We start from the raw sequence: 12835 nt of genomic DNA, 5'->3' as shown, positions 1-12835 counted from the left end.
AGTCCCAACCCCACTGCCATGGCCAGGGACACCTCACACTACAGCAGGTTGCTCACAGCCACATCCAGCCTGGCTGCAAACACCTCCAGCCAGGAGGCTTCCACCACCTCCCTGGGCAACCTGTGCCAGGCTCTCACCACCCTCATGGGCAACAACTTCTTCCTCACAGCCAATCTCAATCTCCCCACTTCTACTTTTGCTCCATCCCCCCCAGTCCTATCCCTCCCTGACACCCTCAGAAGTCCCTCCCCAGCTTGCTTGCAGCCCCCTGCAGATACTGGAAGGCCACAATTAGGTCACCTGGGAGCCTTCCCCTCTCCAGACTGCACAGCCCCCACTCTCTCAGTCTCTCCTCACAGCAGAGCAGCTCCAGCCCTCTGCTCCTCCTCCTGGCCCTTCTCTGGACACCTTCCAGCACCTCCAGATCCTTCTTGTCATAGGGGCTCCAGACCTACTGTCAAGCTCCCAGCCAAGGGAGATTTAGATGCTCTGGGAAAGCACATGGCCATGTTTTCAAGTATCCAAGTTGGAAATGTCCCAGAACATGCAGAAGCAGGAGCAAGCCACTGCTGGGTACTGTGTGCTATCTTTAGGAACAGCTGAACAAATACAACCCTGCATCAAAAGCAATGTGACCAGCAGGGCACTGGAGGTGGTTCTCCCACTGCTCCCATGAGACACCACCTGCAGCACTGCCTCCAGTTCTGGGGCCCCCAGCACAAGAAGGACCTGGAACTGCTGGAGAGGGTCCAGAGGAGGCCCTGAGGATGCTCAGAGGGCTGAGAACCTCTCCTGTGGGGACAGGCTGAGAGAGTTGGGGCTGTTCAGCCTGGAGAAGAGAAGGCTCCAATGACACCTTGGAGCATAGTTTCATAGTTTCATAGTTTCATTCAGGGTTGGAAGGGACCACAAGGATCACCCAGTTCCAACCCCCCTGCCATGGGCAGGGACACCCCACACTAGATCAGGCTGGACAGAGCCTCATCCAGCCTGCTCTTAAACACCCCCAGGGACAGGGCCCCAACAACCTCCCTGGACAACCCATTCCAGGGCTTCACCACTCTCATGGGGAAGAACTTCCTCCTCACCTCCAGCCTCAATCTCCCCACCTCCAGCTTCATTCCATTCCCCCTAGTCCTATCACTCCCTGAGATCCTGAGCAGTCCCTCCCCAGCCTTCCTGTAGCCCCCTTCAGATCCTGGAAGGCCACAATGAGGTCACCTGGGAGCCTTCTCTTCTCCAGACTGAACAGCCCCAACTCCTTCAGTCTGTCCTCACAGGAGAGGTGCTCCAGCCCTCTGCTCATCCTCCTGGCCCTTCTCTGGACACCTTCCAGCACCTCCAGATCCCTCTTGTCATAGGGGCTCCAGAACTGGAGGCAGTACTCCAGGTGGGGTCTCACCAGAGCTGAGCAGAGTGGGAGAATCACCTCCCTTGCCCTGCTGGCCACACTTCTCCTGCTGCAGCCCAGGATCTGATTGGCTTTGTGGGCTGCAAGTGCACACTGAGAGCTCCTGGTGAGCTTCTCCTCCCCCAGCACCCCCAAGTCTCTCTCCTCAGGGCTGCTTTCCAGCCAGTCCCTGCCCAGCCTGGATTTGTGCCTGGGATTGCCTCCACCCAGCTGCAGGACCCTGCCCTTGCTCTTATTGAACTTCATGAGGTTGGCTTGTGCCCACCTCTCCAGCCTGTCCAGCTCCCTCTGGATGGATCCCTTCCCTCCAGCTGTCTGCTGCACCACACAGCTTGGTGTCATCAGCAAACTTGCTGAGGGTGCACTCAATGCCACTGTCCATGTCACTGACAAAGATGTTGAACAAGACAGGTCCCAGGACTGATCCCAGCCTTGCAGTGCCTGAGAGGGGGCTACAGGAGAGCTGGGAAGGGAGCTTTGGCAGGGGCTAGGAGTGACAGGATGAGGGGGAATGGATTGAAACTTGAGGAGGGCAGATTCAGACTGGAGATCAGGAGGGAACTCTTTCCAGTGAGGGTGGTGAGACACTGGCACAGGCTGCCCAGGGAGGTGGTGGATGCCGGGCTGAATGAGGCCTTGAGCAGCCTGGGCTGGTTGGGAGCTGACCCTGCCATGGCAGGGGGTTGGAGCTGGATGATCCTTAAGCTCCCTTCCAGCCCAACCTGCTCTATGAATCCTTGAAAGTCGATCTGGGCTCGTTGCTCAGTTGTGGTTTGTCATCCCCACAGGATGAGTTTATACCTGACTCCACAGCCAGCTAGGGCAGGCCTCCATCATTCCCTCCCTTTGTGCCTACCTGAGCTATTTTCCTTCATGTTTTATTACCAGCTGTGACCCTTGGTGCCATGGCTGAGTTGATCAGGTGGTGCTGGGTGATAGGTTGCCCTTGATGATCTCCAAGGTCTTTTCCAACCTGGTTATCTCTGTGATTCTCTGAATCTGTTTCTCAGTTAATGACTGCATTTGCTGTTTTCCTTTGCAGGAGACTTTGCTGTGCTGCTGAGCACAGGGCTCCCCACCAAGACTGCCATCCTGATGAACTTTGTAAGTGCCCTAACAGCTTTCTTAGGGCTTTACATTGGCCTTTCCCTCTCCACTGAGCCCTGCATCCAGAACTGGATTTTTGCTGTCACAGCTGGGATGTTCTTGTACCTGTCTTTAGCAGAAATGGTGAGAACTGGAGTCTCTTCTTGTCTTTCCCTTTTAACTTAGCCACATCACAGATGGGTGGCAGGTGGATGAACTTGGAAGGAAAAGGAGTTCACAGGTTTCTCAACTCAGAAAAGACATGGACCTGATGGAGAGGGTCCAAAGGAGGCCATGCAAATGATCAGGGGTTGGAGCAGCTCTGCTGCAAGGACAGGCTGAGGGAGCTGGGGGTGTTCAGCCTGGAGAAGAGAAGGCTCCAAGGAGACCTAAGAGCAGCCTGCCAGTACCTGAAGGGGCTACAGGAAGGCTGCAGAGAGACTGTTTGCAAAGGCCTGCAGGGACAGGACCAGGGGCAATGGCTTCAAACTAGAGCAGAGCAGATTGAGATTGGATGTGAGGAACAAGTTCTGCAGCAGGAGGGTGGTGGAACACTGGCACAGGTTGCCCAGGGAGGTGGCTGAGGTGTAGTTCCTGGAGGCTGGCCAGGGCTCTGGGCAACCTGATCTGGTGGAGGATGTCCCTGCTGACTGCAGGGAGGTTGGCCTGGATGAGCTTTGGAGGTCCCTTCCAACCCAGAGCATTCTGTGATTCCTGGGAAGAGCAGGATGTCTGTCCTGGGGGTGCAGAGAGCTGAGAGCAGGGCTGGCTTGGTTTCATGTCAGTGCCATGCTAGGTGTCCTTGTTAATAATAAGGTGAGAGAAAGGCCATTAAGTGAAAGGCATAGAGGACCTTTAAAGGAGGAAAGGTAAACAATCCTTTTTTGGGCTTTACAGAACTACTTGGTTCAACATAAAGGAGGATTTGGGCCTGCAGGCTTTTGTAAAGTCTTGAAGAAGTTGGTTACTTCTTTTTCTTTTCCCTGCCCTTTATATACTTTCCATCCTGTACTTCAATAGCAATTTGCAAGGCCCCAAAAGCAAGATGCTTCCTGTGTGCTCTTCCTCCCAGCTTTTCTACCTCAGAGAGGTTTAGATGAGCTCCTAAGCAATTAAAACTTCATCAGTCTGCCTCTATTTGGACAGCAGTTTTCCTGCTGCAGCTGGGGTTCAACTACCTGACTGCAGGAAGGTAAAGAGTGAAGCCAGAATCAGAGAAATGCTTCTGGGGATAGATGGATTTCTAGAAAGCTAAACTAAACTGTGAGATACATGCAGCAAACTCACCACATCTGCACAGCCTGCTTTCTCGTGGAGCCCTTTTGGTTAGCAAAGCCCTTCCAGCTCATCCACTCCAACCATTCTCCAATTCTGCCAAGGCTGAGGCTAACCCATGGCCCTCAGCACCACAGCTCTGCTTCTGTGAAACCCCTCCAGGGATGGGCATTCAACCATAGTATCACCAAGGTTGGAAGAGACCTCAAGGATCATCGAGTCCAACCTGTCACCACAGACCTCATGACTAGACCATGGCACCAAGTGCCACATCCAATCCCCTCTTGAACACCTCCAGGGATGGGGACTCCACCACCTCCCTGGGCAGCACATTCCAATGGCCAATGACTCTCTCTGTGAAGAACTTTCTCCTCACCTCCAGCCTAAACCTCCCCTGGCACAGCTTGAGACTGTGTCCTCTTGTTCTGGTGCTGGCTGCCTGGGAGAAGAGACCAACCCCTTCCTGGCTACAACCTCCCTTCAGGGAGCTGGAGAGAGCAATGAGGTCTCCCCTGAGCCTCCTCTTCTCCAGGCTAAGCAACCCCAGCTCCCTCAGCCTCTCCTCACAGGGCTGTGCTCAAGGCCTCTCCCCAGCCTTGTTGCCCTTCTCTGGACACCTTCAAGTGTCTCAATGTCCTTCTTAAACTGAGGAGCCCAGAACTGGACACAGGACTCAAGGTGTGGCCTAACCAGTGCTGAGCACAGGGCACAATGACTTCCCTGCTCCTGCTGGCCACACTGTTATTGATGCAGGCCAGGATGCCCTTGGCCTTCTTGGCCACCTGGGCACACTGCTGGCTCATGTTTAGGCAGCTGTGCCAGGCTTTGAGAGCCCTTCCAGTCAAGAAGTTCCTTTTGATGCCAACCCAAACCTCCTCTGCCACAAATTGAGGACATTTTTTCTTCTCCTGCCATTCTTTTTCTTGTCAGAAGGGACAGGCCCCCACCTGGCTCCAACTTCCTCTTCATCAGTTGCAGGGAGCCAGCAGGAGGAAGGGCTGCAGCAGACAGTGGTGGAATCATAATTCAGGCAGATGTGTCAGGCCACATCATTTATTGAACAGATGTCTGTTAGGCTTCACAGGATCACAGAAGCACAGAATGTTAGGAGTTGGAAGGGACCTGGAGAGATCATCCTGTCCAACCCCCCTGCCTGAGCAGGCCTTGCAGCACTGCAGATTGGAAGAAGCCTGGAGAAGAGGAGGCTCAGGGGAGACCTTCTTGCTCTCTCCAACTCCCTGAAGGGAGGTTGTAGCCAGGTGGGGGTTGGTCTCTTCTCCCAGGCACCCAGCACCAGAACAAGAGGACACAGTTTCAAGCTGGGCCAGGGGAGGTTTAGGCTGGAGGTGAGGAGAAAGTTCTTCCCAGCAAGAGAGATTGGCCATTGGGATGTGCTGCCCAGGGAGGTGGTGGAGTCACCATCCCTGGAGGTGTTCAAGAGGGGATTGGATGTGGCACTTGGTGCCATGGTCTAGCCATGAGGTCTGTGGTGACAGGTTGGACTTTGCTCTTTGAGGTCTCTTCTAACCTTGGTGATACTGTGAAATACTGTGAAATAACCTTGTTCTGGATGTGGAGAAAGAAGGGAGACAGAGGGGAGGATCTTATTTCTCTCACCAGCCTTTTATGAGCAGGATTCCCATCAGCCTTTCCCTGCAATTTACCACTGGGTTTCTCACCAACCTTTGTCAGAAGTGGAAGTGTTCAGCACTGCAGGGATTCTCTCATACACAAAGATGCTGCTGTAGCACTGCAGGAACCTTGAGACCTGACAAGCTTTGTACATTGCTAGAGTACATCTCAAAGGAAAAGCAGCCAGCCTGATGTCCTTTCCAGCTCCCTGCACAGAAAGAACTTCCATTCCCTGCTGCATTCTCATCTACAGACAGCAGCCAGCAGTGTCCAGCACACAGGGCTGGGCTGTAGATTCCAGGATTTGTTTGATGGGCTTCCACACACTGCCCTGCTTCTCAGAGCTGCAGTTCCTTGAGAGAGCAGCACTGAAATAAAACTGAGCAGCCTCACTGCTTTCTGCACTGAGGAACACTTGAGGGTCATGGCCAGCACAGCTCTGAGGCTGCTGCCACGGTGCAGCCTGCACAGATCATAGAATCACAGGATGCTCTGGCTTGGAAGGCACCTCCACAGCTCATCCAGTCCAACCTCCTGCACTTAGCAGGGACATCCTCCACTAGATCAGGTTGCCCACAGCCCTGTCCAGCCTCACCTTGAATATCTCCAGGCATGGAGCCTCAACCACCTCCCTGGGCAACCTGTTCCTGTGTCTCACCACCCTCACTGTGCAGAACTTCCTCCTGATGTCCAGCCTAACTCTGCCCTGCTCCAGTTTCAAGCCACTGCCTCTCATCCTATCCCCACAGCCCCTTCTGAGCAGTCCCTCCCCAGCCTGCCTGCAGCTCCTCTTCAGATACTGAAAAAGTTCCTGAGGACCCCTAAATACAGATTCAGTATCTAGGCTTCTAAAGTGCAGCTTTGTGCCATAGCTTCCACCACTGCCTGACAGGTCTGAGGAGCCAAGGCATTAGGGATTGCCTCTGATCTCTGTGTACAATTCTGAAGCAGAGGCAGATTTTTCCCTGCAGTTTCCTTTGGGGCCTGTGCCAGCTTCCAGAGAAAGGAGAATGCAGAAGAAGCAGAGCCCCAGAGCCCAGCCTGTGAGGGAGGGAAGAAGCAGCCTGGCAAAATGATGTACCAAAAGCCTCTGAGCCCCCTTGGTCAGCACCACGGCACTGTCCCCCGGGGGGTGATGCTGCTACAGCTCCAAAGAGCAGGAGGAATAAAGCAGCTTCAGTGGAGGGCAGGCTGTGAAGGGAGCAGGAAGGGCTGATGGGGGAGTGCCAGGACCACTGCTAGCTCTGGGTTTGAGGTCTACAAGAAACAAACAAAGCAACCCTCAAGCAAACCCAAAGGTCAGTCCCAGGACAGTCCATCGAGGTGAAAGCATCAGCACTCAGTCTCTCCCCCAGTGCCTATCATGCAGCAAGCACAAATCTTAAGGGCTCCTGAGGCAGCCCCTTGACAGGCTCTGCTCAGAGACACATTTTGGTTAGAACTCTGATAAAAAGAGTCCATGCAGGGTGGCAGCCAAGGGAATTTGCTATCAATAGGATCAGAAGCAGCTGCTGCTCCTCAACTGGGTTTAAGACTCACACAGAAAACTCCTCAATGTCATCTTTTGGAGCACATTTTAAACCTGTTGTTTTCTCCTGAAGCCCCAGCAAAGAGCAGGGCTGCCAGCTATGCTGGTGAGAGCAGGGCTGCCCCTATATATAGCTCTGAAACAAAGAGCTTCCATCCAGCTCATTCCCACAAAAGGCAATCCCTCCTGTCACCAAACCAGCAGATCCTTGCAGACAGCTCTACAAAAGCACCAGAAAGTACTGAGCTGCTAGCAGAGCTTGGAAGCCTGTTTGCCATTCCTGTTGGTGCTGGGAAAAGGACCCAAAAGGGTTGAATTTGATTCATTTAATCATAGAGTTGTCAGGGCTGGAAGGTACCTCAAGGCTCAGCCAGTGCCAACCCTCCTGCCATGGGCAGGGACACCTCACACTACAGCAGGTTGCTCACAGCCACATCCAGCCTGGCTGCAAACACCTCCAGCCAGGAGGCTTCCAACACCTCCCTGGGCAACCTGTGCCAGGCTCTCACCACCCTCATGGGGAACAACTTCTTCCTCACAGACAATCTCAATCTCCCCACTTCTACTTTTGCTCCATCCCCCCCAGTCCTATCACTCCCTGACACCCTCAAAAGTCCCTCCCCAGCTTTCTTGGAGCCCCCTGCAGATCCTGGAAGGCCACAAGAAGGTCTCCTGGGAGCCTTCTCCTCCCCAGCCTGCACAATCCCAACTCTCTCAGGCTGTCTCCAGAGCAGAGCAGCTCCAGCCCTCTGCTCATCCTCGTGGCCCTTCTCTGGACATCTTCCAGCCCCTCCAGATCCTGCCTGGCACAGAGGCTCCAGAACTGGCCCCAGAGCTCCAGCTGTGGTCTCAGCAGAGTGGAGCAGAGGGGCAGAATCCCCTCCCTGGCCCTGCTGGCCACACTTCTCTTGCTGCAGCCCAGGCTCTGCTTGGCTCTTTGGGCTGCAAGTGCTCCCTGCTGGCTCCTCTTGAGCTTCTCCTCCCCCAGCACCCAGGAGCTGAGTGGCAGCCCCCTCACCCTGTTTCAGTGACTGAAAGCACTTTAGCACCACTGCCACACTCCTGTCCCTCTGCTGGGTCCCTGGGACTGCACCTCTCTGGCTGTACAGCAGAAGAGGAGCTGGTTGTCATTTCCCTATCAAGACTGATGGTGTTATGAAGTACAGAACATGCTGCAGATACATAATTCCCTGTGTGGCCTGCCCTGGGTGATGCTGCTCTGGCTGGGGATTGGACTGGATGAGCTCTGGAGGTCCCTTCCAGCCCCTACCATCTGTGCTGTGCATCAGAACCCTTGTCCCATCCCAGATACTCTGTGTCTGTGCTCACTCTAACCAGAAGCCATCTATGACAGCATCCCACAAGCCTTGCATCTCCACCACAATGTCCAAAACCATCACTTGGAGGAAGACAATGCTGCACATGAGAACCAGAACCCACAGGGAATTAGCTGGGAGAATCCAGGGACAAACTAAAGCACAACACTTGAGTCTCATTCAGTGCCATTCCTCAGCTTGAAATTAACTCTTTACAGCTGTGTGGGTTTGCTCCTGTGCCACGGTTTGGGGCTGGTGCCTTTATAAAAACATAGAGCTGGGTCCTCCAGGAGGAGCAGGGAGCTCCAGGGATGCACAGAGAATTGTGATGCTGTTGTTCAACCCCAGAACTCTGCTGTCTCCTCATCAGTTGGCAGCAAGGCCAACTCAGTCTCTCTTCTCCCTCCTTTCAGCTCTCTGGAGGGAGTCCCTTATCTGGTAACATGGGGGAGGAGCCCCCTTGGAGACCTCTTGGTGGCCTTCAGAATCCTGACTGATTTTCTCCTGTGCAGCTGTGGCCTAATGGAAGGGAGGCAACAGTGGGGGAGAAAAGGAGCACTGGGGCTTGTGGCTTGGTCTGCTTGGGGGAAGGTTTTTGGCAGTTTTCATGTATCCTGTCTCAAGTGTTAAGGATTGATGTGTTCTGTATAATGTGCCCTGGGGGCCAAGAGAGCCAATGGCATCCTGGGGTGCAGCAGGAAAAGTGTGGCCAGCAGGGCTGGGGAGGTTCTGCTGCCCCTCTGCTCTGCCCTGCTGAGACCACAGCTGCAATCCTGTGTCCAATGCTGGGCTCCCCAGTTCAAGAGAGACAGAGACCTGCTGGGGAGAGTCCAAGGGAGAGCCAGGAGGATGATGAAGGGACTGCAACATCTCCCCTGTGAATAAAGGCTGAGAGCCCTGGGGCTGTTTGGTCTGGAGAGGAGAAGGCTGAGAGGGGTCAGGTGGAGGGGGCCAAGCTCTTTTCAACGGTGTACAGGAATAAGCCAAGGAACAAAGGAGACAAATCTGAACCCAAGAGGTTCCACCTCAACTTGAGCAGAAACTTTTGTGGTGTGAGGGTCCCAGAGGCCTGGAGCAGGCTGCCCAGAGAGGCCGTGGAGTCTCCTGCTCTGGAGACTTTCCAACCCCACCTGGATGTGTTCCTGTGTGCCCTGCCCTGGGTGTTGCTGCTCTGGCAGGGGGTTGGACTGGATGGTCTCTGGAGGTCCCTTCCAACCCCTGATGTGCTGTGATCCTGTGAATGCATTGCTGCATTTCTCTCCAATTCAACGAGAGCCTCTTTAGTTTACTTCCTTTGGGAGTAAAACCATTTCTGTCCACTCCTTAAATGAAGACACTCCAGGGGTAGCTGTGGTCAGAAACTCAGCCTGGGGAAAGCTTTTATTTATTTCATAGAATCAATAAGGTTGGAAAAGACCTTTGAAATTATCAAGTCCAACCTATCACCCAGCACCATCTGATCAACTGAACCGTGGCACCAAGTGCCTCATCCAGGCTCTTCCTAAGCACCTCCAGGGATGGGGACTCCACCACCTCCCTGGGCAGCACATCCCAGTGGCGAATGACTCTGGCTGGGAAGAATTTCTTCCTAACATTCAGCCTGAACCTCCCCTGGCACCACTTGAGACTGTGTCCTCTTGTTCTGGTGCTGTGTGCCTGGGAGAAGAGACCAACCCCCACCTGGCTACAACCTCCCTTCAGGGAGTTGTAGAGAGCAATGAGGTCTCCCCTGAGCCTCCTCTTCTCCAGGCTAAGCAACCCCAGCTCCCTCAGCCTCTCCTCACAGGGCTGTGCTCCAGACCCCTCCCCAGCTTTGTTGCCCTTCTCTGGACACCTTCAAGTCTCTCAATGTCCCTTTTAAACTGAGGCTACTGAATGACTCTTACCCTGTTTTTCCCAGAAGCCTTTCATTTCCCCCTTCCCCCCTCCAGAGCTGAATCTCTCTCTCTCATTCTGCTGTCTCATTCTTTTTTTAGCTTCCTGAGATGACTCACACCCAGGCCCGGCGCCCCTGGTTGATGTTTCTCCTGCAGAACCTTGGATTGCTCTCAGGCTGGCTCTGCCTCTTGCTTCTGGCTATCTATGAGCAGAAGATTAAAATCTGAGCTTTCTGCTGGACCCCTTGAAGCCTCATTAATGACAGTGGGTGGCAGTGGGTAGCCTGCTGTAGTGATATGCACGTGGAGCTGCTGGGGGGCTGTGTCTGAAGCAGTAGGAAACTACTTCAAAGGCATTAACTTATTTTTTCAGATTTTGTAATTATTTTTGGGTTGGGTTGGTTGGGTTGGGTTGGGTTGGGGTTTTTTAATGTAAACAAGAATGGTTAGACTTTAGCCTTTGGTGGCTTGCTGTTTTTAGCAGATCCCATGCCCAAACTCACAGGAGCTTCTCGCTAGTTTGTGTGGAGACTCGTGCCACTCGAAGGCTCCAAGTGACCTCTGCCAAGATGATGGAAGAGGAGAATTCAACACTTCTGAGATGCAGTGACTGAAGTGGACTAACCAGAGCTGGATGATTTGGAGCAGATCCCATGCCCAGACTCACAGGAGCTTCTCATTAGTTTGTGTTGAGACTCATTCCACTCAATTGCTCCAAGTGACCTCTGCCAAGCTGATCGAAGAGGAGAATTCAACACTTCTGAGATGCAGTGACTGCAGTGGACTAACCAGAGCTGGATGATTTGGAGCAGAAATGGGGCTTGCCTCTCAGTGCAAAGGATTTCCACAAAGCTAAACTAAACTGCTAGGTGGCATACAGCAAACTCACCACATCTGCACAGCCTGCTTTGTCATGGAGCCCTTTCGGTTAGAAAAGACCTCTAAGGCTGGGGCTAAGCCATGGCCCCCAGCACCACAGCTCTGCCTCCTGGAAACACCTCCAGGGATGGGGATGCAGCCACCTCCCTGGGCAGCCTCTGCCAGGCTTTGAGAACCCCTTCAGGGAGGAAGTTTCTTCTAAGATCCAACCTAAACCTCCCCTGGGGCAACTTGAGGCCTCTCATCCTATGTTACTAGGCAGAAGAGACCAACCCCCACCTGCCTCCAACCTCCCTTCAGGGAGCTGCGGAGAGCAGTGAGGTCTCCCCTCAGCCTCCTCTCCTCCACACTAAACACCCCCAGCTCCCTCAGCTGCTCCTCCCCAGCCCTGTGCTCCAGACCCTTCCCCAGCTTTGTTGCCCTTCTCTGGACCTGCTCCAGCTCCTCAGTGTCTTTCTTGGAGTGAGGGACCAAAACCAAGCCCAGCACTCAAGCTGCGGCCTCCCTGGTGCTGGGTACAGTGGGACAATGCCTGGCCTGGTCCTGCTTGGCACACAATTTCTCATCCAGGCCAGGATGCTGGTGGCCTTCTTAGCCACCTGGGCACACAGTGGCTCATCTTCAGCCAGCTGTCAACAAGCATCCCCAGGTCTTTCTTTGCTGGGCAGCTTTCCAACCACTCTTTCCCCAGCATGGAATCATAGAATCATAGAATAAATGTGGTTGGAAAAGACCTCAAAGATCATCAAGTCCAACCTGTCACCCAAGACCTCCTGACAACTAAACCATGGCACCAAGTGCCACATTCATTCCCCTCTTGAACACCTCCAGGGATGGGGACTCCACCACCTCCCTGGGCAGCACATTCCAAATGCTAATCTCTCTTTCTGGGAAGAACTTTCTCCTCACCTCCAGCCTAAACTTCCCCTGGCACAGCTTGAGACTGTGTCCTCTTGTTCTGGTGCTGGCTGCCTGGGAGAAGAGACCAACCCCCACCTGGATACAACCTCCCTTCAGGGAGTTGGAGACAGCAAGAAGGTCTCCCCTGAGCCTCCTCTTCTCCAGGCTAAGCAACCCCAGCTCCCTCAGCCTCTCCTCACAGGGCTGTGCTCCAGACCCCTCCCCAGCTTTGTTGCCCTTCTCTGGACACCTTCAAGTGTCTCAATGTCCTTCTTAAATTGAGGGGCCCAGAGCTGTGGAGTGTTGCATGGTGTTGATGTGACCTCCATGTGCCCTGGGGAGGAGAGCCTGGGCCAGCAAACACTTTTGTGTTGCTTTCCCTGCAGAGTGAGAGTCCGTGGAGAAACAGCAGAATGTGGTGTGGTGTTAGGACTGGACTATGTCATAATAATTCTCTAGTCTGTTCCGCTGTGTCTTGTCATCTCTCTGGGATAGGTTGAGGTAAATTCTCCTGCTCCTGGGAAAAGGATGAGGGAGAGCTCCCCAGCCAGCTGCACTGGGCCAGAGTGCTGTGAGATGGAGACATGCCTGTGGCACCGGACTAGCACAGGGGCAGCCCTGTCTTGGGCCAGCATGGAAATGGCTGCTACTCAGCTTCAGGCTGCCAGCCACTACTGTGCCTAATGCTGTCTGGCACTGCCAGAGCTGAGGTGAGGTGAGCTGAGCCCCTGGAGCTGCCACACTGTGCTCTGTTTGGGCGTCCTGCTGCTGGGATGTGGACATCAATCACCCTGGTCATGACTGCGGGCCTTGGCTTTTAGTTATGAGAGTATGGAGGGAGATAGCTCTGCAGGGAAGGGGCATTCCCCTAGGCCATCCTGACTGCTGGGGTCCTGTGCAGTACTGCCTGGCAGGAGCCTGCCCTTCCTGG

General features: G+C 54.0%; 1 protein-coding gene across 6 annotated transcripts in view; it reads left to right on the top strand.

Moving 5' to 3' along the window:
• Positions 1-11884, top strand: part of SLC39A12 (solute carrier family 39 member 12) — a 59196-nt gene extending 47312 nt beyond the window's left edge. For 5 of the 6 annotated variants that reach the window (XM_068146448.1, XM_068146447.1, XM_068146445.1 and 2 more), the window contains 2 exons: positions 2454-2641; positions 10225-11884. In XM_068146448.1, coding sequence (XP_068002549.1) covers positions 2454-2641; positions 10225-10353 — 317 coding nt within the window. In that variant the 3' untranslated portion in view covers positions 10354-11884. The remainder of the gene's footprint in view (positions 1-2453; positions 2642-10224) is intronic. The other variant, XM_068146446.1, reaches the window with a different exon arrangement.
• Positions 11885-12835: the final 951 nt, after the last annotated feature.

The sequence above is a fragment of the Melanerpes formicivorus genome, unplaced genomic scaffold (genome assembly GCF_026170545.1).
Source record: "Melanerpes formicivorus ecotype bairdi unplaced genomic scaffold, bMelFor1.0.p_v2 SCAF_13, whole genome shotgun sequence".
Classification (NCBI taxonomy): domain Eukaryota; kingdom Metazoa; phylum Chordata; class Aves; order Piciformes; family Picidae; genus Melanerpes; species Melanerpes formicivorus.
The sequence above is the reverse complement of the archived record's forward strand: the minus strand, read 5'-3'. Positions and strand labels throughout refer to the sequence as shown.